Source organism: Oncorhynchus kisutch, linkage group LG26, assembly GCF_002021735.2.
Source record: "Oncorhynchus kisutch isolate 150728-3 linkage group LG26, Okis_V2, whole genome shotgun sequence".
In the NCBI taxonomy this organism is placed as follows: domain Eukaryota; kingdom Metazoa; phylum Chordata; class Actinopteri; order Salmoniformes; family Salmonidae; genus Oncorhynchus; species Oncorhynchus kisutch.
The window spans coordinates 37,137,625-37,164,214 of NC_034199.2; the positions used below are offsets into that span (position 1 = coordinate 37,137,625).

The 26,590-nt window shown below is 45.0% G+C and overlaps 1 protein-coding gene across 3 annotated transcripts in view; it reads right to left on the reverse strand.

The window, feature by feature from the left end:
• Positions 1-1,173: 1,173 nt before the first annotated feature.
• The window catches only part of LOC109870744 (telomere-associated protein RIF1), a 29,795-nt gene continuing 4,378 nt past the window's right edge, over positions 1,174-26,590 (reverse strand). For 2 of the 3 annotated variants that reach the window (XM_031805779.1, XM_031805780.1), the window contains exons 2-34: positions 24,768-24,903; positions 24,514-24,592; positions 24,313-24,409; positions 23,928-24,153; positions 23,469-23,658; positions 23,164-23,256; positions 22,845-22,983; positions 22,440-22,591; positions 21,806-21,917; positions 21,298-21,474; positions 17,453-17,563; positions 16,697-16,759; positions 15,702-15,805; positions 15,449-15,535; positions 14,974-15,047; positions 12,230-12,410; positions 11,937-12,044; positions 11,190-11,339; positions 10,956-11,055; positions 10,535-10,839; positions 9,836-10,038; positions 9,231-9,324; positions 9,022-9,147; positions 8,378-8,520; positions 8,123-8,212; positions 7,963-8,014; positions 3,960-7,766; positions 3,622-3,753; positions 3,258-3,344; positions 2,876-2,991; positions 2,438-2,591; positions 2,110-2,230; positions 1,174-1,922 (exon numbers count right to left, since the gene is read on the reverse strand). In XM_031805779.1, the coding sequence (XP_031661639.1) occupies positions 1,648-1,922; positions 2,110-2,230; positions 2,438-2,591; positions 2,876-2,991; positions 3,258-3,344; positions 3,622-3,753; positions 3,960-7,766; positions 7,963-8,014; positions 8,123-8,212; positions 8,378-8,520; positions 9,022-9,147; positions 9,231-9,324; positions 9,836-10,038; positions 10,535-10,839; positions 10,956-11,055; positions 11,190-11,339; positions 11,937-12,044; positions 12,230-12,410; positions 14,974-15,047; positions 15,449-15,535; positions 15,702-15,805; positions 16,697-16,759; positions 17,453-17,563; positions 21,298-21,474; positions 21,806-21,917; positions 22,440-22,591; positions 22,845-22,983; positions 23,164-23,256; positions 23,469-23,658; positions 23,928-24,153; positions 24,313-24,409; positions 24,514-24,592; positions 24,768-24,880 (8,061 nt within the window). In that variant the 5' untranslated portion in view covers positions 24,881-24,903 and the 3' untranslated portion in view covers positions 1,174-1,647. The remainder of the gene's footprint in view (positions 1,923-2,109; positions 2,231-2,437; positions 2,592-2,875; positions 2,992-3,257; positions 3,345-3,621; positions 3,754-3,959; positions 7,767-7,962; positions 8,015-8,122; positions 8,213-8,377; positions 8,521-9,021; positions 9,148-9,230; positions 9,325-9,835; positions 10,039-10,534; positions 10,840-10,955; positions 11,056-11,189; positions 11,340-11,936; positions 12,045-12,229; positions 12,411-14,973; positions 15,048-15,448; positions 15,536-15,701; positions 15,806-16,696; positions 16,760-17,452; positions 17,564-21,297; positions 21,475-21,805; positions 21,918-22,439; positions 22,592-22,844; positions 22,984-23,163; positions 23,257-23,468; positions 23,659-23,927; positions 24,154-24,312; positions 24,410-24,513; positions 24,593-24,767; positions 24,904-26,590) is intronic. The other variant, XM_031805781.1, reaches the window with a different exon arrangement.

A 26,590-nucleotide genomic window follows, 5' to 3' on the forward strand; every position in this document is an offset into this window, starting at 1 on the left:
GTGGTTAGCCTTTTATACTGGCGAAAGAAAATAAAAAAACTGACGAATTACATAATGAGTTTCATTACTCACGCAACATTTTTGCCTTCAAGCAATGTCCGTTTATGTAATATTTGTGTTGTGGAGAAATGACCAGGCAGGAGACGGGAGTACAGTTAGTTTTCGTTTAGTCAAAACCCCTCGTGCTCGACAGTTCGCGGCACCCCAGTGCGCATGTGCATTTCCTATTAGGTGTAGTAACGTAACACTGCCGTAATGCATTACTGCTTAGTAACAGCACAGTAACTAATATAAACAGATGTAGATCCCAGATACTACAGCCGACTGATCCGTGTAAAGGAAAGAATGACTGGGGCCATGTATCGTGAGATTTTGAGTGAAAACCTCCTTCCATCAGCAAGGGCATTGAGGAGGAAACGTGGCTGGGTCTTTCAGCATGACAATGATCCCAAACACACCGCCCTGGCAACAAAGGAGTGGCTTTGTAAGAAGCATTTCAAGGTCCTGGAGTGGCCTAGCCAGTCTCCAGATCTCAACCCCATAGAAAATCTTTGGAGGGAGTTGAAAGTCTGTGTTGCCCAGCAACAGCCCCAAAACATCACTGCTCTAGAGGAGATCTGCATGGAGGAATGGGCCAAAATACCAGCAACAGTGTGTGAAAACCTTGTGAAGACTTACAGAAAACGTTTGACCTCTGTCATTGCCAACAAAGGGTATATAACAAAATTATTGATAAACTTTTATTGACCAAATACTTATTTTCCACCATCATTTGCAAATAAATTCATTAAAAATCCTACGATGTGATTTTCTGGATTTTTCCCCCCTAATTTTGTCTGTCATAGTTTAAGTGTACCTATGATGAAAATTACAGGCCTCTCATCTTAAGTGGGAGAACTTGCACAATTGGTGGCTGACTAAATAATTTTTTGCCCCACTATATATATATATATATCAATAATAACTGGACAAGATGAAATCAAGTGAAGACAAGTCAGTTTTTTGGGGAGCTGTTTTATAGACAAACCGTATCCTGGATGGCTGATAATGTTGTGGCCTGACTATCCATGACAGCCACAGTACTGGCATTAATCATGAATTCAGAACAGAAATACATTGCCTTATGCGCACATTAAACTTCCCCTCCATCCAAAGAACAACACTGATACAGCCTCCATCTTTCAAACCTTTATTTAATAGGTACACAACTTAAAAAGTGCCATCCTCCGGACCACAATGTATGTTTAAAATATCACTTCCTGGCAAAGCCTTGGTATAGCCAATCAGAGACCATGCATCGCTTTCACTCTTGTCATGACAACTAATCACTAGCATTTATAAAAATGTCTCCCTCAGCCATCAGAGAGGACAAGGAAAGAGAGTTTAAAAACACAATCCAAACACATCCTGGTGGACTTGTGGTGTAGTACTTGGCTAACTCTTAGATCTTGAGTCGGAGTGTGAGAGGGGAAACCTTGATGGGGGCTGGGGGGCCCGGGCCCCCACATAAACAAATCAAGACCTCTGTAAGAATTCAAACACCAATGTGCCGCCCCCCCACAGTTGTGAAGTCTCTTGAAGATGCCTATTGACGTGGGGCATTCCCAAAATATGTAATCCAAACCCTGGGACTGTGTAGTGTTTGGATCAGGGTCCGCTGTCCTTGTTCTGAGCCAGTAATCTGCTCTGCAGCTGCAGCACCACCGTCCTCATCATGCCTCCCAGCTGATCATGGATCAGAACCAGCTGGTCAGAGGAGCAGTGGCTCAATCCCTCCCCAGTCAGATGAGCCGCCAGAGACTCCACCTCCAACAGCAGACCACCCTCAGCAGTCTTCTGGTGGTCAGGCCTGCTTTGGTCCGGTCTCTCCTCTGGATGTTCCTCGTGCTCCTTGGACACTGGCTCATCCAACAACTCTGTGACTACAGAAGGGAACATCATGCATGATAATCATCTATGATATTGAGTTCTGTTTAGTGAGCGGAATTAGAAATACAGCAAAAAAAATGTGAGCAATTTCACAGCAACTTTCAAATATTTCTTCCCCCAAGATTATTCTCTTACTGCACAAATTGGCCTTTGGAAACAACACAGGTTTATTGAACTCACCTAGGGCATCTCCTGGAGTCTTGTCCTCTCCCTGGTTCTGAGGAACAGTTGGCTCCTCCAGCTCAGATGTCAGCTTCTCCATCTCCTCAAAACTCTTCAGCTCATCACTACGGCCCTTCTGCTGAAGCAGTGACAAGGTGAAACGGTCCATTACAGACCAAACAGATAAACCACCTGAACTGTGCTCATCTCCACAAGAATTAACCGCACATGACAATTATCATTAACTGTGTAAGCAATATCTCTTGGGTATAATCTAAAGTATGAATCTCATTTGCATTTGCAGAAGGTAGGAGAAAGTCACAGGTTTTAAGTTTGGGCATAATACCTGCTGTTCGTGATATATTTTAAGTGCTTTCTTCACATTAGAAATCTTTGGGGAACGAATGGGAAGGTTCTTGATTTCACTTGGTGTGAGAGCACTGAGGTCTCCGACAGTTTTGATATTCCGGGCTCGCACAAGCTGGCCAAAGCCACGAGGCCTGAGGATAAATAATGACAGAATATGTTACAGCAGCCATCAGCAGTAGAAGGAATAGCAACACACCCTCCTCACTCGATGTTTGGGTAAAAAGCTGAGGGATGGGACTGGAGAAATGTAACATGCAAATTCATAGAGCTATGGATGCAAGGACTGACCATCCATGATATAAACATTACAGTTGTAACCATGTTTTGAGGCTATATAGTGTTTGTTTACATTTACTTTGTCTATAAATATTTGAGAAAACAAGCTTATATTTTGGGTTCTCTCGGTTACACTGACCACATGTTGGAGGTGATCTGAGGAAGCACTGCTTCCACAGGGGTAGAACAGCGGACCAGGGCCGGGTACACACAGTCCTTTGGGATGGGCCTCGGCTCCTGGCCCAGCTCAGAGATCTGAAACAACATTCATCAAGTTAGAAGCTAAGTAGGAATGACACTCAGGCACATGCACAACAATCATGGACAGTAAACCAATTTTTTAAACCAAATTAGCTATTTTGTCTATATGTACTGAATGTATGCATGCTGCAAAATGAATGTCCTTGTGGATAATAAGATCATCATCTAATCCATTAGGTTTTACAAAAAGGATTGAATTTAGGATTATGATCTAGTCTGAAAATAACTTGGGTACTTCCTATGTATCTGAGGTTACATACCAGGCATTTCTTGGAGCTCTTGTACCCCGGGCTGCGGAGATTGCGTGGACTGAGGACCAGTAAGCCCTTTGTTGGTGTTGTGATATACTGCAAATAGAGCAGAGGTTAGGCTATTACAATAAAAGGGTCTAAATGAAAAAGAGACCTCTAAAAAAAAAAAAAAAAAAGCCAAGGGAAAGTTCAGTTAATCTGTGGCCACTGAATTAATTATACAGAAATCAAGTCAGAATAGCACTGTCTCCCATTGATGATTTTGGCAAAAGTTGAAGTTTCACACACTTATCTTAACTAAATTGAGCCTTTAATGATTTAGTGCAGAGTATTTAAAATGACATTTATTACACATCACTAGTGGATCATGTACCTTCGCCTGAGGGATGCTGCTGCTGGTAGTTTTGTTTCTTGGGGAGCTGGATCGGATGACAGGGCTGCGACGGTCAATGTCATCTGCCAGCTCCTGGTGTTGAATTGGGTCAGCAAATGATACTCGTCGAGACTGCGTAATGAAAAGTATGGATTCATTTATCACACTTTGTTTTCAAAACCTGCTAATGCCATCATAGATACATCAAAGATTCTCTTCAACTGAAAGCGTGTAATTTTCAATTTATACTGACAGTTGAACATAGATAATTAGAATATATGCATAAATGATTTATGATTTGTAAATCGTCATAGATGAAGTACCCCTGATCACATTACCTTGGTGAAAGGCGAAGGACTCTCCTCTTCTATTGGTCTTTTCTGTCCCTTCTTCAGGATAGAGGTGGAGGGGGAAGCTAAGGGGGACCACAACCCCCTGGTCTTGCCACTGCTGGGGCTATGGCCCACCTCCAGCCCCATCACAGCATCCTTCTGCTTGGGTGGGGAGTCTTGGCACAACATGTCTTTAGAGGTACTTGGGTGATGTAGAGGCACTGGGGCTTCGTGAAGGTCAGAGGGCACAAGGGTAAAAGAGTTTAAAGGAGATAGATCTAGGTCATTATTGGCCATCTGGGTTTCTTCACACTCGAGGCCAGATACATTGTCAGTTTTTGCCCTCTCTTGGAGAGGAGTGATATCTTGAATGTTGTCCGTCTGAGGCTCAGTGTGGGTTTCTCTGGTTCCAGTAGAGGTGCCATCAGCCTCTGGCTGTCCTTCTTTGATAGATGTGTACTGCTCCTCCCGTTGCTCCTCATCTAAGGCTTTGAAACACCCTGACTGGGCTTGCTCAATAGACCTGCCAACATCTTCACGTTGGTCCTCCTCTAGAACATTGGTAGCAGACTCTGGATGTCTATTCTCCTCGTGTTCTCCCATCTGCTCCTCGGTCACCTCCTCACTGGAGACAGCCACAGGCTTCAGCCCATCTAAAACCTTCTCTGAGGACTCAGAGACCTGAAGACTCAGTTTCTCCTCTGTTGCCTCAGTAGGTGAAGTATCTGTGGGGAGGCCATTGACAATGGGAGGGGTACATAGTTTGTTTAGTCCATCTTCAGAGCTGGCATTTCCTTCAGTGGAAGGAGTGAGAGAGTTGGCCTGCTCAAAGTCATTGAGCAGCATTCTTTGGATCTGTGTTGGCCTGTCACACTCTAGGTCATCATGGTCACACTCTAGGTCATCATGGTCACTCTCCTGAGAGGAGACTGTGTTGAAATTCGCTTTGCTTTTTGACCATTTATGTCCACGTTCCTTCTTCCGTCGAGACATAAACACATCCTGGCTTTTCATATGTTCTAGATCAGGTTCTACTGAAGAGTCCGTCTGTTGAGAAGAAAGCTTAGTATTTTCACTCTCAGCCTTCTCTGGCACAAAGGGGTCAACTGCCTCAACCACACCCCCCATGTCCGTCTCCCTCTGCCCCAGATCTTTCTTAGTTATCACAGGAAGACTTGGAACTAGCACTTCAGGTTTAAGGGAGTTGACAATTTTAAGGGCTTCCTCCACATCCTGTGGAATCTTGACGACTTCTAAGGCCTCACTTGATGGGTTTTGCGAGTCTGACTTTAGAGAAGTTTCAGAACTATCCATTGGGATATCTTGGTCAGCCCCTGGCTCTGCTGATCCAACTGTAGCCAGAGGGCTTGGAACCGCTCCAGCTGACGTGGGCTTCCGGCCTTTCTGGACATCCTCCCGGGGCTCTGAAGCATCCGACTCAGAGTTCTCCACGTTGGAGCCTAGTAAGGCCTGGGAGGCACTACGCCTTTTAGTCCTTCCACTTCCTTGTGAGGATTCTGTATCTGCCACCTGTGAGTTCTCAGTCTCCATGTTAGGAGTTGGGTTCGGGCTGTTGTTGGCTTTTACCTGCTCCTTTAACATCTTGTTTCTTTGACTGGTTCTGCCCCTGGGCCTCAGCTGGCGGTCTGTTGGACTGGTGGCAGAAGGAGCGACCTGATAATGAGTCTGGCTCTTCTCTGGTGTTGCTGCTGAATCAGTGGCCAAATGCAGGCTTCTTTTGACCTCAGACTCAGCCACTTCAATGGGAACCTTGCTTCTCCTGCTTGCTCTACCCTGCGACTGGCTGTCTGTTGGAGTGGCTGAAGGTGTGGTTGAAGGTGTAGTCTGTGAGTCAATTTGGCTGAGTAGCTCTGTACCGCCTCTCCTCTTCAGCTTGCCTTTACCCTGTTCTTCTGACTCGGTGACCAATTTACTCCTCCTGCTAGATCTACCCTGCGATTGGCCATCTCCTGTTTGATCAGCAGGAGAGGGTGTGGCAATCTGAGAATCACTTTCGTGCTCAGTAGGATCCTGCTTGTCAACCTCATCGACAAAGTCAACCTCCTCCAAATCACTGAGTGGTTTGCTCTTCCAGCTTGCACTACCCTGTAACTGGCTCTCTTGTTGAGATGGTTTGGCTACATGTGAATCAATTTGGCTCATCTTTTCCTCCACCTTCTGAGCCCTAATACTCCTTAGTTTCTGCCTGCAATCATCCTCCACTTCCACAGCCAACTTACTCCTCTTACTACATCTACTCTGTGATTGGCTATCATTATCAGAGGCAGAGGGGGTGTCCGTTTGAGAGTCACTTTGACTGAGCTCCTCCTCTGCAACACCTCTCTTTTGTTGGTCTTTGACCAGATCCTCTGATTTGCTGCTCCTTCTATTTGATACCGTGCAACTCTGTGATTGGCTGTTGATATAAGCAGCAGGTGAATTTGATCGGCTCAACTCGCTCTCCTCCTTGTGACTTATTTTTCTCAGCTTGTCTTTTCCACGGTCCTCCACGTCAACAGCCAGCTTACTTCTCCTACTGGCTCTACCCTGTGACTGACCGTCTGCTTGACTGACAGGAGAGGGCACCGTCTTTGGTGAATCCATTTGACACTCTGCCTCTTTGGGTTGAGACTTCCTCCGTTTGTCTTTCTCTTCCCATTCCTCTGCATCTTCTCCTGGTCTCAGTGGCCTGCTCCTCCGCCTTCCGGACCGCCTTGGTTCACCTTGGCTCAGATCGGCCTGGGAACTGGGAGAACCTTCCAAAAGACCTTGAGATTCCTCTTCTTTCTGACTGTTGTTTCCCATTACTACTTCTTCAAATGCAGGAACTAGAACTTCCGTCAGTATTTCCACCGGAGTCTGGGTGTCTGGGATGACGTCGTCCTCGTCAGTTTCACTTGTTCTTTTCTCAGCTGGTTTCTCAACCTCAGATTGCTTTTGGTCTTCTGAAGGTTCAGGTTTCTCTCCCTCATTTTTGGAAGACTGATTCTTGGAGCTTCTACATCTTGCTTGTTCAGTCTCCTGCGAGTCCGTGTCAGTCCCTGCCGGGGGTTCCGGAGAGGAAGCCGCCTGCGCCTGGCCGGCCCCTGCCGGGGGTTCCGGAGAGGAAGCCGCCTGCGCCTGGCCGGCCCCTGCCGGGGGTTCCGGAGAGGAAGCCGCCTGCGCCTGGCCGGCCCCTGCCGGGGGTTCCGGAGAGGAAGCCGCCTGCGCCTGGCCGGCCCCTGCCGGGGGTTCCGGAGAGGAAGCCGCCTGCGCCTGGCCGGCCCCTGCCGGGGGTTCCGGAGAGGAAGCCGCCTGCGCCTGGCCGGCCCCTGCCGGGGGTTCCGGAGGGGAAGCCGCCTGCGCCTGGCCGGCCCCTGCCGGGGGTTCCGGAGGGGAAGCCGCCTGCGCCTGGCCGGCCCCTGCCGGTGGTTCCGGAGAGGAAGCCGCTTGCGCCTGGCTGTTAGCGGTCCTGGTGAGGGGGCCTGTAAACGTCACCACGCTGGCAGGACTAGCAGGCTTCCCCTCAGCATACTTCTCCAGAGTGATGAAAGACTGGCGACGACTGTTGGTTTTCTGAGGCGTCCCTGAGACAATGTCAGAGCCGCCAGAGACGTCAGGGCTGGTGTCCTCTCTGGTCTCCACGGCAGAGTCTTCCTTCAATAAAACATCCTCATTGACATCCTCCATGGAAATGTCTGCAGACTCAGGAAGTAACTCATCACCAGGCTTCTCCTCTCCCTTTGCAGATTCTGTTGTCTCATTGGTTGGACTGATATATTCCTGGGTATCGTCAGCAACGTCCCCGCCCATTTCCATGTTTTCTTCTGGAACCTGTGAAGAAAAGAACGGAGGAGACATTTGTATTTGGGGATTTTCACTTTAATTTGAAGAAAAGGCCTGTTGGCTTTGAAGGCACCCATATGTTTTCAATCAAAAGAAAACCATTTATTGGGGCAAATAATGACATTTCAGACCTCGGGGGGGTAAATGTAACAATGAACAGCTTGTGTTGTTAATTTCTCTTTACCTCCGCTTTAACCTCAGCATCTTCGGCTTGCTCAACTGCTGGAAATTTGTCCCTGTAAAAGAAATGCATGTTTTAAACATTGGGTCCCCCACGAAGCAATCATTCTTTCTTCATAGATTTGTGTTATTCAGTGTAACGGTAGCAGTCAACAAGTACTTACAGTGATTCCTCCTGACTCTGTGTGTACTGGGTGAAGACCGTGGTATCAAGGGAAGCATCCAGGTTGTTGTACATGGCAGGAATGTCAACCCTTTCAAATAAAACCCATACAAAAGCTTTGTTACTAGAAAGTGAGAAGAAAGAAGCATTTCTATAACTTTGTTTATTTTGTCTAAATTAAGGCTCCCTGAGAACTAAAAAAGCATTCAAGGGACTGTGGTTAAATAAAGATAGCTGATATTTGCTTGAAACGGACCTTTTGGTTCTCTTGACCTCTTTCTGGTGCTCGGTGAGGACTCTCTCCTTGGTCTCGGGGGGGATGAACACAAAGTCTATAGAGGCCTGCTCCTCCAGTTCCTCTCTACGAGGCGGCTTTGGAGAGCCAAAGTCGAGCTTCATCTGTAAATATGTAAATATAAAAATAATATATTTCTAAACACTTCCACATTGTGGTTGCTACCATAATCCTGAATGAATCGTGAATAATGATAGAAAGTTAGACGCACAGATATCATACCCCCCAAGACATGCTAACCTCTCACCATTACAATAACAGGGGGGTATGATAGTTATGCCTCTAACTTTCTCACTAATCATTATTCACGATTCATTCAGGATTATGTCTAATAGTAGAAACCAAATTCATGTAGAAGTGTTAAGAAACATTCTCTTATTTATAATTAAAGTGACTAAAGGTGAATCCGAAGTGCTGGAGTACAGAGCCAAAACAACAAAACAAATTGTCAATGACCCAATACCTTTGGAGCTCGCTGTATATGAAAGCTACCTAGCTTATCTGGCTCAAACTGGCACTGTAATGACTGACAATTTATAAAGGGCCTCAATAAATGTGATTGGTGGGTTCTGAGAATAGAGAACTAAATAAAAACTGGTCCTTACCGAGACAGGCTTGCATGTCTTGGAGCTCCTGTCCATCTCTACAACCCTCACCAGTAGAGAGTCTCTCTTCACCCCAGGAGTCACCTGCACTCCACTCACCTTGGTCTCCAGCTGAGAGCTCTCACTCTGCACACACACCCAGAACATAATCCAAGGATTAGTATACCATTCAGCTTAGATTTGACTTATTCAACAGGGAAAACACTCACCGAGTACTGTCCACTGAGTTCATCTGGAACTTCAACAGACTGAAAGCCAGGGAGGAGGATAGGAGTGTTCTGCTTCACCTGGCTCAACACTGGCCTGGAAACAGAAAGAAGCACGAGCAAACATGATTAGTCCAGACCTAGATTAAGCCGAAAACCTGATCATTAGTTTAGGTCCAGACCTAGATCAAGCCGAAAACCTGATCATTAGTTTAGGTCCAGACCTAGATCAAGCCTAAAACCTGATCATTAGTTTAGGTCCAGACCTAGATCAAGCCTAATCCTGATCATTAGTTTAGGTCCAGACCTAGATCAAGCCTAATCCTGATCATTAGTTTAGGTCCAGACCTAGATCAAGCCTAATCCTGATCATTAGTTTAGGTCCAGACCTAGATCAAGCCTAAAACCTGATCATTAGTTTAGGTCCAGACCTAGATCAAGCCTAATCCTGATCATTAGTTTAGGTCCAGACCTAGATCAAGCCTAATCCTGATCATTAGTTTAGGTCCAGACCTAGATCAAGCCTAATCCTGACCTAAAACACTTTTAATGGATATAAACAAAACATTATTTGGCTCAAACTTTAGCTTCTAAATGTAAATTCTTACTTGAGTTGTTCTGGGTAGACGAGGACCAAAGCGTTAGCGAAGGTTGCGTTCCAGAACTGTGTGACGAGGGAGCGGATGTGCTTTCGCCGGTGGAGGAACAGGACACAGAGCAGGGGGGACAGCAGGGACAGCAGCTCATCATCATAGGCCAGGGCGGAACATGTCTGCAGGCAGCCCAACACATCAACCAGGAGCTTCTCCAGCTGGAGGAACGGGGACATGACCACCCAGACAAAAAGGATTGGTTAAAGAGCTTGCAAAGAAAGCATAGCCAATACTTCTATAATATTAGTGCAGTAGTTTATATAGAGAAACATTTCAACAACAAATCTTATGTCACATGCACTGAATACAACAGGTGTAGACCTTACAGTGAAATTAGTGACTGTACGTTTGTTTATCCCATGTGTAACTCTTTGCATTGCTTTATCTCGGCCAGGTCGCAGTTGTAAATGAGAACTTATTTTCATCTGGCCTACCGGGTTAAATAAAGGTTGGAAAAAAAATGCTTACTTACAAGCCCTTAACCAATAATGCAGATCAAGAATTAGAGTTAAGAAAATATTTACTAAATAGAAAGTAACAAAACAACAAGATTCTATACAGGGGGTACCAGTACCGAGTCAATGTGTGGGGGTACAGGTTAAGCTGTTAAGGAGACTTTTGGACAAAAAGAAAATAGTAAACATTTGAACACACCTTTGCTCCAAGACTTGAGGTGGATTTCGGCTGCTCATTTGGAGTCTTCCCAGGCTGCTCATAGAGGGCTGTGAGGGGCTGTGTGAGAGAGGCCAGGGCCTCCTGGATGGCTGTAGCCAGGGCCAGATTAGAGAACAGGGTAGAGAGGATTGAGACCAGGGCCAGGCCTGTACCCTCAGGGACAGTCTCAGGAGTCTCAACAGCATTAAAGGCCTCCAGGGCCTGGACCAGCAGGGTCTGGAAGGTAGACAGGTTCCCAAGGGCTTTGCTTTTCTTACGCACCCAGGCCAGAGGGGTGTGGGGAGCTGGAAGGGACAGGAAGGTAAGCAAGGCCACTCATGCATACAAAAGATTATTGGCTAAAAGCTTCTGCTTAATGAGATATCGATAGATAGATCGATAGGATAGACAGCTAGCTTACATTTCATCTTCTGTTGAAACTGTGAAGTATAGGGAGAGAAGTCAGAACTCTCAACAATGACCAGGAGAATGTTAGCAACCGCATCCAATGTTGACGGAACCTGGAAAATAATCATAATACAATCAATGAATCTGAACAATGAAAACTATTGTGCAGCAGTATAATATTCTTATTCAAAGGGCTAACAATCCCAGTAAATTAGATTCGTTTGTACAGTAAGCTCTCTCCGCTCACCCTCAGGGCCGTCCTGTCCAATACGGCAGCCATTTTGCCACACAGCTCCTCACAGCAGACATTCTCCTCGGCCGTGGCCACCAGGGCAGAGCAGCACGCAAACACCTTATACAGCCTGGACCACGTACTCAGCATGGACTTCTGGGTCACCTACAGAGGAAAGGCAGCAAAATCAGTGTTTGAGATTATGTTTGTCCTATTGTGAAATGTGTTTTTTGCGAAGTCCAACTCTCCCTGAGACACCCTCAGACAGCAGGGCCATGGCCAGGGCCATTATCAACGCCGACCCTGGAGCCATTAGGGTTAAGTGCCTTACCCAAGGGCACATCGGAACAAGCAACCTTCCGGTTACTGGTCCATTCGCTTGAATGGACCATTTCCCCAAACTCAGTCCTCGGGACCCCAAGGGGTGCCCGTTTTGTTTTTTCCCCCTAGCACTACACTGCTTATTCAAATAACCAACTCAACATCAAGCATTGACCATTTGAATCAGCTGTGTAGTGCTAGGGGAAAAAAACTAAACATGCACTCCTTGGGGTCCCAAGGACCGAGTTCTGAAAACCCTGCTCATGTCGCTAGGCTACCAAGCGCCCTTGCAGTGGGACAGCGCATATTTTATCATCAAATCTTCCTGCATCCCAAATAACTACTCTACTGATCAAAATATGCAAAGCACTGAATTCATTCAGTCGCCAACTTTAAAAAATCCTATAGCATGGCAATCCACAGAATCTCTGAGAGACTCACATGTGGCAGGGCGTTGCCAGGTAGCAGGTGTGTGATGGGGAACATCAGGGCAGTGTGAACAGCACTGAAGTTGTGCTCCAGAGCATCCCCTTGGTTCACCTCATTGGTCTGTCAGAGAGGGAGAAAAACCTTATTAAAACCAATCTCCATAGCAAATCTCTATTTGTGAAACACATAGGTTAATAATAATTATAATAGTAGTTTGTGTCCACTTGGTGAAATTAGTCTTGCATCAAACAAGCACCATATTCAGTGCAGTTATAGGACATGTATTTACAGTGTCCACTTCATACCTGTGTGATGGTAACAGTCAGTGGGTTGACCACCACACTCCACATCCTCCACAGCTGTTCCTTATTCCCCAGAGTCCCCGCGCTGCGCCCCACCGCCCCCAGGACCGCCTCCCCAAATGCCAGAGGGGACGTGAGGCCGGAGAGACCACAGCTCACTAGGGTCTCTAAACACAGGAAAAACCTGTGGGGGTGCAGAGACAACTCAAATAGGACAGGAACAAGATACACTATGTGGACAACAAAACAAAAGTATGTGGACACCCCTTCAAATGAGTGGATTTGGCTATTTCAGCTACACCCATTACTGACAGGTGTATAGAATCGAGCACACAACCATACAATCGCCATTGGCAGTAGAAAGCACGTACTGAACAGCTCAGTTTGTCAAATCTTTGCCCTGCAAGAACGTCCCCGGTCAACTGCAAGTGCTGTTATTATGAAGTAGGAACATCTTGGAGCAACAACGGCTCAGCTGTAAAGTGGTAGGCCACACAAGCTCATAGAACGGGAACACCAACTGCTGAAGCATGTAAAAAAAAAAAAAAAGTCTGTCCTCGGATGCAACACCGACTAACGAGTTCCAAACTGTCTCTGGAAGCAATGTCAGCACAAGAACGGTTCGTCGGGAGTTTAATGAAATGGGTTTTCATGGCCGAGCACACAAGCCTAAGATCATCATGCGCAATGCCAAGCGTCGGCTGGAGTGGTGTAAAGCCATTGGCCTCTGGAGCAGTGGAAACGCGTCCTCTGGAGTGATGAATCACGCGTCACCATCGGCATTCTGATGGACGAATCTGGGTTTGGCGGATGCCAGGAGAACGCTACCTGCCCCAATGCATAGTGCCAACTGTAAAGTTTGGTGGAGGAGGAATAATGGTCTGGGGCTGTTTTTCCTGGTTTGGGCTAGGCTCCTTAGTTCCAGTGATGGGAAATCTTAAATGCTACAGCATACAATGACATTCAAATCAAATTTTATTTGTCACGTGACGAATACAACAGGTGTAGTAGACCTTACAGTGAAATGCTTACTTACAGGCCCTTAACAATGCAGTTAAGAAAAATACATGTTAAAGAAAGTATTTACTAAAATAAACTGTACAAATATATATATTTTATAATTAAAGAGCAACAAAATAACAGTAGCAAGGCTATATACAGGGGGTATTAGTACAGAGTCAATGTGGTTGAGGTAATATGTACAGGTTAGTGGAGGTAATATGTACATGCAGGTTGAGGTAAAGTGGCTATGCATAGATAATAAACAGTAACAGCAGCATAAAAATGGGGCTGGGGGGAGGGGGGGTTCAATGAAAATAGTCTGGTGGCTATTTGATTAGCTGTTCAGCAGTCGTATGGCTTGGGGGTAGAAGCTGCTAAAAAGCCTTTTGGTCCTAGACTTGGTGCTCAGGTACTGCTTGCCGTGCGGTAGCAGAGAGAACAGTCTATGACAAGGGTGGCTGGAGCATTTGGCAATTTTTAAGGCCTTCCTCTGACACATGCCTGGTATAGAGGTCCTGGATGGCAGGAAGCTTGGCACCAGTGACGTACTGGGCCGTATTCACTACCCTCTGTAGTGCCTTGCAGTTGGAGGCCGAGCAGTTGCCATACCAGGCAGTGACGCAACCAGTCAGGATGCTCTTGATGGTGCAGCTGTAGAATTTGAGGATCTGAGGACCCATGCCAAATCTTTTCAGTCTCCTGAGGGGGAATAGGTGTTATCGTGCCCTCTACAGATTCTAGACGATTCTGTACTTCCAACTTTGTGGCAACAGTTTGGGGAAGGCCCTTTCCTGTTTCAGCAAGACAACACGCCCATGCACAAAGCGAGGTCCATACAGAAATGGTTTGTCGAGATCAATGTGGAAGAACTTGACTGGCCTGCACAGAGCCCTGAACTCAACCCCATCGAACAGCTTTGGGATGAATTGGAATGCAGACTACGAGCCAGGCCTAATCACCCAACATCAGTTCCTGACCTCACTAATGCTCTTGTGGCTGAATAAGTCCCCGAAGCAATGTTCCAACATCTAGTTGAAAGCCTTCCCAGAAGAGTGGGGGATGTTATTGCAGCAAAAAGGGGGACCAACTCCATATTAATGCCTATGGTTTTGAAGATGTTCGACAAGCAGATGTCCACATACTTTTGTAGTGTCCCATGTGGCTCAGTTGGTAGAACACCAGGGTTGTGGGTTCGATTCTCACTGGGGACCAGTATTACCAAATATGAAAATGTATGCACTCACTACTGTAAGTCGCTCTGGATAAGCAAGTCTGAAATGACAAATGTAGTGAGTGATGGGTTTTGCCTACCTTCCTGAATGCACTGACTGGGGGTCATTATGGATAAGATCGTCTGCTAAATGACTAATATGTAAATATATTCCCAAGCATAGGAACACACTGGGATACTCCGTTCTATGTATTCTTCAGATTCAATACATATTCTATGCACACTGTTCATAATGTCTACACATCCCACACACAGACATTGTCCGTCCTTATATTTCTTCATTCAATATTTTTTAATATTTTGTAAACTTTTCAATATTCGTGTGTGTAAATTTTGCTACACCCGCAATAACATCCACGACCAATAACATTTGATTTGACTAATGCTGGTTGCAAAAAAACTCAAGGAACAATTATTTTAGTTTCAAGTTATCTTGGAAGTGGTAAGCCCCAGGAGACATTTGTTTCTGGTTGGACAGAGGAAAAGAACAGAATTCAGTTAAGGGGAAACCGACCTCTCATCTTCTACGAACCCTCCCACCAGACTGCTGTTGTAGAACAGGAGAATCAGGAACAGAGCCGGGGTTCCCTGGGGGCAGAAATGGAGGAGTAAGAGAAGAGACCAAGTAACCACACCAGGCCAAGGACCACACAGCATTCAGAACACGAATTGAGTAACACAGACATTTCCTAAGAGCCCCATATCAAAGACTGCAGGATGTTAATTTACACTGCCCTAGAGAATACATCTTTATAGAGCAGGTTACAGGGTTGTCATCCCTATGGCATCATAAGTGTCTACAGCCATGTATCAAGTAAAATCATGAACCTTCTACATTTCAGCTTTCATGGGTCCGATTTATTTCAGATTTATCATTTGCAACAGAGGACAGAGCCAGAACTAGCAGGGAGCGACTGGATGGACAGATTGTATTTAAATGTAAATGATGTAACCCAATGTCCAGGAAGAGAGAAGCTACAGACACTCACGTTCAAAAGATCCATTTTGCCCACTTGGTAAGAGGCAGATCCCAGTATCCTTTGAGGGATACCCTTCACTGTCATTTCCAGCAGACTCTGCATACAGAGAAACAAGGTAAAGAATACAAGGAAAGGGTTAAACAGTCTTATTTAAACAAAGAGGAGCATTTTAGGACATTGAGTTCCTCAATGCAACATGACCCACTAACACAGGCTAGCAGCAGACAAGCAGACCTGTTTGAAGCATAGAGATAGGTCTTACCAGAGCCCTGTGTGCAGGGAGGGCCTCTGAGGAGATGATGCTCTGTAGAGCCTGTAGCAACAGGGGGAGGAGCTCAGAGCCCTGGCGCTCTTTCTTATGGCCAGCTGTCACATAAAAGGTACAAGGGACAGGAGGATAGACGTTTGAAGACACCAGGGCGTTTTCTCAAGTCGCCTTTCCTCAATTCCTCACATCCACACTCCGAGCCACCTCAAAACGCATTGGCGGAAAAGGTCAGAGGGGAGGGACTTTGGATTTTCTCATCGAACACATTTTGAACAGTAGAAACTAAACATAGAAAATTATTTCTGTCATTTCTTTGGATGGTCATTACTGGGGACTGGCCCCTCAGATTTCATTCCTCGTCATAGTGGTTCCAAACCCAAAGGTCCGCTCAGACTTAAACTGATGACAGTGGGGTTGGACCTGTGGTGGGGGAGGCTTGGGTCTTTCAGCTCCAACACCTGACAAACAGGACCCAGGCCCAGCTGTGGTACTCTGTGTGGGGCTGCAGGGCTGACCCATGGCAGGAAGGGTCAGCCAACTGAGCAGCAGCCACAGAACATTGACCATGTTTAGCTAACTAAATGAAGATGGAGTGAGGTTAAACTGTACGACATTAATTATCCAGCAGAGTGGGGCACGCAGCTTGGGGCTAAATCACTCCTATATTCCAGTAATAGCACATTTTCACTGGTCAACTTATCACCAAACCCTTAAATTTGCTGAATTAGCTGTGCCAGTGTTACAATACATGAAGTAAGTAGAACGGCTGGGGACGCTGTAGGAGAGGATTGAGAAACACTTAGGAGGAGTTAGCCAAGGCTGAAACTAACTGACGAGTGACTTAGGTTAGAGTTTCCTGGATGGCCTGCAGGCTTACATCATGATGGGGTTTATTCTCTAACTCTAATCACTAAACAGGCCCTCCACTGTTTAACAGCACGCAATCTGTTCTGTGGGGGGTGATGTGGTTGACTTTGGCTGGTACTCACCAGCATCAATCGTTGTGATTACGAAACTGACAAGGTTCCTCCATATAAGGGCAAGCAAGGCATCTGCAGGGGAGAGAGAACACGCAAGTCACCCCACATGAAGTGGCCGTCATTCAAACCCCTACACATGCACTTCTACACAAAACACACAATTCTTCCTTCCAACTCCCCCTCTACCCCACGCAGTGACTCTCAGAAACTGTTTCCAATCACTCGTCCATGTGAGGGAGCCCCTCTAAGCTAGCAAGTCAAGCCAGAGCTATCCTATCCCCTTTGTGGTGAGAGCACTGAGCATGAACACGCACATCTCTAGAGGCTGGCGCCTCGGCTCCTTGAGGAAGGCCAGGCCAAGTCATTTTCATTGTAGCACAATAACCTTGATGCTGTGAATAGGTTTGTTCTTTTAGTTGCTCATTCCTACAGAACATTTAAATTACGCTAGACAGGGTAACTATGAGAGGATTATAGTATACCACTACATCATAGAGGTGGGATTTGGGCTCCTACAATGTGACTGGTATAGGAGGGTCTGAAATTGTTGTTTTTCATAGTGGCAGGAAGTTAGGCCTACATGTTTCCTAACTGGACTACAGCGGATTTGTGCCCTCTTCCTGACTAGTTGACTGGCAGTGGAAGAACCTGATACACACTCCGAGGCTAGCTCTGAACATGTTTGGAATAGTCAGAGCCATTATGGCTGCCATAGAGCCTATGCTAATATAATTTGCATAGAGTTACTTGAGGGCAGGTAGGTACCTGGGGCGTCTTTGCCGATGCAGATGAAGCTGTCGCGGACTGCGGAGATAAGCAAAGAGCCGTGCTTGGTGAAGGAAGGGGGGCTGGACAAGAAGGGGTGAACCAGAGGTTCTGCCAAAACAATACAGGAGAGTCATTTCAGAGAACCAGGCAAGCCGTTTCCAACTGGAACATATTTATCTGATGCATAAATCGTTTATTAAAATTTTATTTATAAACTAGGCAAGTCAGTTAAGGACAAATTCTTATTTACAATGACGACCTAGAAAAGGCAAAAGGCCTCCTGCGGGGACAGTGGATTAAAAATACAATACATATATAGGACAGAACACATCACAACAAGAGACACAAAAACATAAAGAGAGACCTAAGACAACATAGCAAGGCAGCAACACATAACACAGCATGGTAGCAGCACAAAATATGGCAAAAAAATTGGGCAAAGACACCATCACAAAGGGCAAGAAGGTAGAGACAACAATACATCACACAAAGCATCCACAACTGTCAGTAAGAGTGTCCATGATTGAGTCTTTGAATGAAGAGATTGAGATAAAACTGTTCAGTTTGACTGTTTTTAATCCAGAAAATCACATTGTAGGATTTGTAATGAATTTATTTGCAAATTATGGTGGAAAATAAGTATTTGGTCAATAACAAAAGTTTGACAGAGGTCAAATGTTTTCTGTAAGTCTTCACAAGGTTCACACACTGTTGCTGGTATTTTGGCCCATTCCTCCATGCTGATCGCCTTTAGAGCAGTGATGTTTGGGGCTGTTGCTGGGCAACACGGACTTTCAACTCCCTCCAAAGATTTTCTATGGGGTTGAGATCTGGAGACTGGCTAGGCCACTCCAGGACCTTGAAATGCTTCTTACGAAGCCACTCCTTCGTTGCCAGGGCGGTGTGTTTGGGATCATTGTCATGCTGAAAGACCCAGCCATGTTTAATCTTCAATGCCCTTGCTGATGGAAGGAGGTTTTCCCTCAAATCTCACGATACATGGCCCCATTCATTCTTTCCTTTACACGGATCAGTCGTCCTGGTCCCTTTGCAGAAAAACAGCCCCAAAGCATGATGTTTCCACCCCCATGCTTCACAGTAGGTATGGTGTTCTTTGGATGCAACTCGGCATTCTTTGTCCTCCAAACACGACGAGTTGAGTTTTTACAAAAAAAAAATCTATTTTTGTTTCATCTGACCATATGACATTCTCCCAATCTTCTTCTGGATCATCCAAATACGCTCTAGCAAACTTCAGACGGGCCTGGCCATGTACTGGCTTAAGCAGGGGGACACGTCTGGCACTGCAGGATTTGAGTCCCTGGTGGCGTAGTGTGTTACTGATGGTAGACTTTGTTACTTTGGTCCCAGCTCTCTGCAGGTCATTCACTAGGTCCCCCCCGTCTGGTTCTGGGATTTTTGCTCACCGTTCTTGTGATCATTTTGACCCCACGGGGTGAGATCTTGCATGGAGCCCCAGATCGAGGGAGATCATCAGTGGTCTTGTATGTCTTCCATTTTCTAATAATTGCTCCCACAGTTGATTTCTTCAAACCAAGCTGCTTACCTATTGCAGATTCAGTCATCCCAGCCTGGTGCAGGTCTACAATTTTGTTTCTGGTGTCCTTTGACAGCTCTTTGGTCTTGGCCATAGTAGAGTGTGACTGTTTGAGGTTGTGGACAGGTGTCTTTTATACTGATAACAAGTTCAAACAGGTGCCATTAATACAGGTAACGAGTGCAGGACAGAGGAGCCTCTTAAAGAAGAAGTTACAGGTCTGTGAGAGCCAGAAATCTTGCTTGTTTGAAGGTGACCAAATACTTATTTTCCACCATAATTTGCAAATAAATTCATAAAAAAATCCTACAATGTGATTTTCTGGATTTTTTAAAATCTAATTTTGTCTGTCATAGTTGAAGTGTACCTAATTACAGGCCTCTCACCTTTTTAAGTGGGAGAACTTGCACAATTGGTGGCTGACTAAATACACCCCCCACTGTATATCCACGGTAAAACGAGTCCTATTTCAACAACCTGAAAGGCCGCTCAGCAAGGAAGAATCCACTGCTCCAAAAGCTCCATAAAAAAGCCAGACTATGGTTTGCAACTGCACGCGGAATCATGTTGTGGGGGAGCTTTGCTGCAGGAGGGACTGGTGCACTTCACAAAATAGATGGCATCATGAGGTAGGAACATTATGTGGATATATTGAAGCAACATCTCAAGACATCAGTCAGGAAGTTCAAGCTTGGTTGCAAATGGGTCTTCCAAATGGACAATGACCCCAAGCATACTTCCAAACTTGTGGCAAAATGGCTTAAGGACAACAATGTCAAGGTATTGGAGTGGCCATCACAAAGCCCTGACCTCAATCCCATAGAAAATGTGTGGGCAGAACTGGAAAAGAATGTGCTAGCAAGGCGGCCTACAAACCTGACTCAGTTACACCAGCTCTGTCAGGAGGAATGGGCCAAAATTCACCCAACTTATTGTGGGAAGCTTGTGGAAGGCTACCTGAAACGTTTGACCCAAGTTAAGCAATTTGAAGGCAATGCTACCAAATACGAATTGAGTGTATGTAAACTTCTGACCCACTGGGAATGTGACGAAAGAAATAAAAGCTGAAATTATTATTCTGACATTTCACATTCTTAAAATAAGGTGGTGATCCTAACTGACCTACGACAGGGAATTTTTACTCGGATTAAATGTCAGGAATTGTGAAAAACGGAGTTTAAATGTATTTGGCTAAGGTCTATGTAAACTTCCGACTTCAACTGTATATATAAAACATTTACAAACATCACTGAGTACTGATTAACGGACTGAGGGTGTGACATCATTACATGAATAATTTAGCTCTTAACTATTTTCACATCCGGATGAAATGCATGCCCAAATTCAACTGCCTGCTACTCATCCCCAGAAGATAAGATATGTATATTTTGATAGTTTTAGAAAACACTGAAGTTTGTTTGAATCATGTTTGTGAGTATAACAGAACTTATGTAGCAGACAAAACCGAGGAAAAACCATTCCAAATGTCTTTTTTCTTCTTTTTTTTTTTTGAGGTCCCTCTTTTCAATGAGTTTTCATTGGGAATCCAGATTTCTAAAGGGAGCACTTCAAGTGTACTGTTAGATAGAGGCGCGTTACCAGAAAGGTAGTGTCAGTTTGTTTTCTTCCTGTATTGAACACAGATCATCCAGTCTTCAATTTGATCGATTATTTACGTAAAACAATACCTAAAGTTGTATTACAAAAGTAGTTTGAAATGTTTTGGCAAAGTTTTACAGGTAACTTTTGAGATATTTTGTAATCACATTGCGCAAGTTGGAACCGGTGTTTTTCTGGATCAAACGCACCAAATAAATGGACATTTTGGATGTATTTGGACGGAATTAATCGAACAAAAGGACCATTTGTGATGTTTATGGGGCATATTGGAGTGCCAACAGCAGAAGCTCATCAAATGGTAAGGCATGATTTATATGTTTATTTCTGCGTTTTGTGTCGCGTCTGCACGGTTGAAATATGTTCTCTTTTTTTTACGGAGGTGCCATTCTCAGATAGCATCGTTTGCTTTCGCTGAAAAGCCTTTTTGAAATCTGACATGTTGGCTGGATTCACAACACGTGTAGCTTTAATTTGGTATCTTACATGTGTGATGTCATGAAAGTTAGATGTTTATACTAATTTATTCGAATTTGGCGCTCTGCATTTTCTCTGGCTTTTGGCCAAGTGGGACGCTACAGTCCCACATATCCCAGAGAGGTTATTAACCAGAGCGACTTTGTTCAGTGCATTCAACTAAAGTAGGTAAAACCACCACGTCTCTCACCCAGGCTGAGCGTCAGTTGGTTCTTGGCAGCGGCGGCGGTGACCTCTGACCCCATGAAGTAGTGCAGCAGCATCTCTAATCCCAGCAGCTGTATAGAGGGATAGGCCTGGCCCGCCACCACACTGCAGTTCAGGCTCAGACGGGGCATCACCGTAGGGCTGGAGAAGGCTGGGGCACCTGGTGGGGCGGGGGACAGAGCAACAAAGGTGAACAAATTCCATTATCAATTAAAAAGTGACATTTAGAACATGTTTACATCCAACGTTTCCACAATTATCTGATGGCACTTTTCAGGTAAATCCAAGATGACCATTCAAGAGAGCTTTTCTATGTTCTGCATTCTAGGTAAGGGAATTATATAATGAAATGACATACTTGTATCACACATGCATGCAAATTATGAAAACCAACAGCTAGAAGCAGTCAATGTTCCATAGTACAAGCAAAGAGAAAAGACAATGGAAGACATGAATAGTTGTAGGTATAGTGGTCCCCACAGTAAGACTACCAGTTTTATGTGTACTGGTCCCCACAGCACTGTTCTGAATGGAGCTCCGGGCTGGAGTAGTTGGGAAGGCTGAGTCAGTTCCCAGGGTGCACTGGAGGAGAGGAACACCAACCTGACAACACATCAAGACTATTGGTCAGCAACACAAGACAGCTCTCGAGCAGGCCATTTCCAATCACAAAACAATGATAACGCTCTATCCACCTCTCACACAAGATGACAATTTATGACAAGATCGAATCTCAAACTTAATTTCAATTACATTTTATAATAGGCCTAATTTATTAACTTAATCTCGTTCCTTAATAACAAATCCTGCTTGGATTCTGAATGCATCAAGTCATGTTTGATAATTCTGAATGCATCAAGTCATGTTTGATAATTCTGAATGCATCAAGTCATGTTTGATAATTCTGAATGCATCAAGTCATGTTTGATCATTCTGAATGCATCAAGTCATGTTTGATCATTCTGAATGCATCAAGTCATGTTTGATCATTCTGAATGCATCAAGTCATGTTTGATAATTCGGCATAAACGTAACAAAACACTTTATAGGCATTTTTCTGCAAAAACATTCAAACGGACACATAATATCAAACCAATACAAATGAAAATCCCTTTTTGTACGTACCTGTTCAAAGTGTGCAGGCAGGTTGGGTCCCAGTTTGACCACCAGGTACCACCAGACCTCCAGCTTGGTGAGCAGCAGGGCCTCAGTCCTCACCTGGATGGAGCGGAGGGGCTGCAGCAGTAACTTCAGCCGCTTGGCACTGCACAGGATCTCTACAGCACGGGAGACAGGTCAGTCAATCACTTTGCAAAGAATCTGACACTCTGACTATACAGTCTACTCTAATCCGAGTAAGTGTTCTCTACAGGAAAGAGTGCATGAAGAGAGAGTGGAGTGGATGTTAAGAGCATTTAGTTTGCCACACACTTTGTTGTACAGCCCTCCATTAAGTTCTGTCTAAACGAAGCAACCGGTCAAAAAGACGTGAAGAAGTAATGGCACTCTGTTGTATTGTGTGTTTCCCACCTGGATTGAGGGAGAAGTTGTCTATGAGGCTCTTCCAGGCGATGAAGGCGATCTTCTTGATGTTGGGGGAGGAGCTACGGAAGCCCAGTTCCTCCAGGCCAAGCAGGGAGTTGATGAAGGGACCACCTCTATGGAGCAGCTGGGGGATCAGGCGAAAGACTGACTGTCAATGGTCATAGACAATGACATGTGTCTTTTCCCAACTCTCCACCGATACAAGGTGTGGAGGAACCAATAGTGTCGTATGAAATTAATTCATTACACTCCTGAGAGCCTTACATGAAAGCATCTCCTGAGGATTCAAACCATGCAGCCTCACCTTCCCTAGGAGCCTGACAAACAACGGCCAGAGTTTCAGAACATTGGTCTCGTTCTTCGTAGAGAACAGTTTCTGGAGCTCTGGGATGAGTTTCTGGAGCGAAACAAGAACAACTGTCAGATTGTGAAGAACTTAGCATCAAGAGTTTCTGAACCTTCCATTTATCCAAAGCAACTTAGTAAAAACATATGCACTCACTGTATTGTAAGTGTGTGTGAGTGGCAGACAGTAGAGGGCAGTGCCATGTATTTAGATATAATCATGTAAATACATATGGCTCTAGTAGAGAGTATAAAGACACTCACAGAGGACATGATGGGTTCTATGATGGCTGCCACCTCTTTCTGTTTCTCCATTAGTAGAGGCAGACCCATCTCCAGGGCTGCTGCCGCCCGCAGGCGCACTTTAGAGGCTAAGTGGACCACCAGAGGGATGACCAGCTTGGCCCACTGCACTGCACACTCACTCATCTGGGCTGGGGTCTGGTCCAGCAGCCTACACAGACAGAGGGGCAAGACAGAGAAAGAGCTGATGATCACTGAAATACTGTCAAGACAGTATTTTCCAGACCAGAGAGCTATGAGCATTATACAAAACAGATACAATGTTAAGCAAGGTAGACTACAATAACATCCATCTGCTTAGTGGCAGGGTTATCATACTGAACCATTAAATTGTGCATTCCTAAATGAGTCATAGCCAATCAAAGCTATTGATTCCAGGGTAGGAGAGTACATGTACAAAAACTGGGTGTTTTTGTTTACCTTATGATAACATTCAACGACTCATGCTCCATGACAACAGACTGGATGTCTTCTCTAGTCCGTACACACTCCAGGGTTCTCAGAATCTCTGGCACCATCTTGGCCACCACCTCTGGAGGGAAGTTCTGTTTGGAGATGACCCATAACGCTCTGGTGCATGTGTTCTTGTCTGTAGACTTCACCACCAGAGAGGAAAGAGCTGACAGTAGCTCCTCTGCAAAATTAGCTGGAGAAAGAGAAAGCCAAAGAAAACCCTGTTTCAAATGATGTGATCTCCATTCTTACCAGGCTTATTTCACTTTTAATGGAGAATCTGAATTGTTGATTTTTATCCATCAGTTAAACAAGTCCCATGTAAACATGAAGAATTCTACTTGTTCAGTACCTGGGATAGCTGAGACGACATGGGCGTGGAACACACAGAACCCCAGGGCCTGTAGTGCAGCCTGGCTCAGCTCTGCATTCTGACTGGCGATATGGGTCTAAAACAACATGACAAAAACATAACATTCATGACAATCCTTTAGTCAACGAGATGTTCACATTTTTCCTTCAGAAATCTCCTTCATATAAAGCATGCACTCACCTGGAAAGTTCTACCCAAACGTGAAAAGTTCTTTACAACAGCAGGGAGAAACTGTGTTCCATCATCCCCACTGAGACGACTGAAGACAAAGCAGAGCCAGCATTTAGGATGGAAACAGACATCTTTATAAGTGTTGCAGAGATACCCACTACCTCAGCTCATTAGAGAAAGACATACACATGACATGCATATCGATCAGCATCTAGGGATAACGAGGTCATCATAGGCTGCCTATGTCCATCTAAAGCACCTACTTGACAATGGTGAGGTAGGCGTCTGTCTGCTCCGGCTGTCCGGCTGTGATATCCTCCAGAGATTCCAGCAGAGGGAGGAGACTGGAGCTGGTCAGGGGCACCGTCGCCATCATCCTGGTTCCTCTCACACCTAGGGCTGTGGCGATCATAAAATGATCAGCCGGTGATTGTCATGCAAATAACTACCGGTCTCACGGTACTTAACGTTAATTAACAAACAAGGTCATAGCATTTCCTGGCTTCCAGGCAAGACACTACAAGACACTGATGCAGACCTTTGGAACATCTACATTTTAAAAAGTAAATAAATCAATTTAATATAGCCCACACCATCACAATAAATCCATTATTTATTTTAGACTGGTCTAAAAAAATACAAAGAAAATGTCGGCCATTTCTGTCATCCTTATGTTAGGCCCTGATCTGGCTATGTCATATGGCTGTGGGCTACACTGGTTCATTTAGCAGACAAGATTCTCGTGGCATTATTTTACACTTAACAAAAATATAAAATGCAACATGCAAAGTGTTGGTCCCATGTTTCATGAGCTGAAATATCCCAGACATTTTCCTATACACACACACGTCTCTAATTGTTTACATCCCTGTTAGTGAGAATATCTTGTTTGCCAAGATAATCCATCCACCTGACAGGTGTGGAAAATCAAGATGGTGGCTGTGGGGTTATGGTCTAGGCAGGCATAAGCTAAAGACAACAAACACAATTCCATTTTAAATCGATGGAAATTTGAATGCCCAGAGATACCGTGATGAGCTCCTGAGACCCATTGTCGTGCCATTCATCTGCCGCCAACACCTCATGTTTCAGCATGATAATTCACAGCCCCCCATGTCACAAGGATCTGTACACAGTTCCTGGAAGCTGGAAATGTCCCAGTTCTTCCATGGCCTGCATACTCAGACATGTCACCCATTGAGCACGTTTGGGATGCTCTGGTTTGACGGGTAAGACAGCGTTTTCCAGTTCCTGCCAATATCCAGCAACTTTGCACAGCCATTAAAGAAGAGTGGGACAACATTTCACAGGCCAAAATCAACAGCCTGATCAACTCTATGCGAAGGAGATGTTGCAGTGCATGAGGCAAATGGTGGTCACACCGGATACTGACAGATTCTGATTTACACCCCTAATTGTTTAAGGTGTCTGTGACCTGCATATGTTTATTCCCAGTCATGTGAAATCCATAGATTAGGGCTTAAATAATGCATTTCTATTGACTGAGATCCTTATATGAACTGTAACTCAGTCAAATCTTTGAAATTGTTGCATGTATATTTTTGTTCAGTGTATATTATTTTATAGTAAGAAGAATACAATTGAACATAGCTGATTAAAAGAGAAGAGGTATTATCCCCAAATGATTTCCGAGGGAGAGTATTCTGCCTATATCGAGCATTTGTGTGAGTAGAATGATGGGGCACAGAAGTCACTGGAATTGTGTAATCCAACCAAATTCAAAGTTCAGGCATAGAAGTAATAGATTGGCTTAGTCCACTATAATCCAAAGCAAAAATTCTGTGTTGAGTGGTTAAACAAACCGGTCCTCCTCCATTTGTTTTTTTACGGCTGTGATACAAACATTAGGATGTGTTTTCAGTACATTCCAAGGCAGCATGATGTGACACTAATGATGATTTGACAAAGAAAAAAGGGCATGCAAGGCCAGAAATCTGCTGTTTCTCTTGTGCAGGTTGCACACAATTCATCAGTCATTGTCTTTGTACTGTTCCCCCGTGGGAATCGAACCCACAACCCTGGCCTTGCAAGCGCCATGCTCTACCAACTGAGACACACAACATAG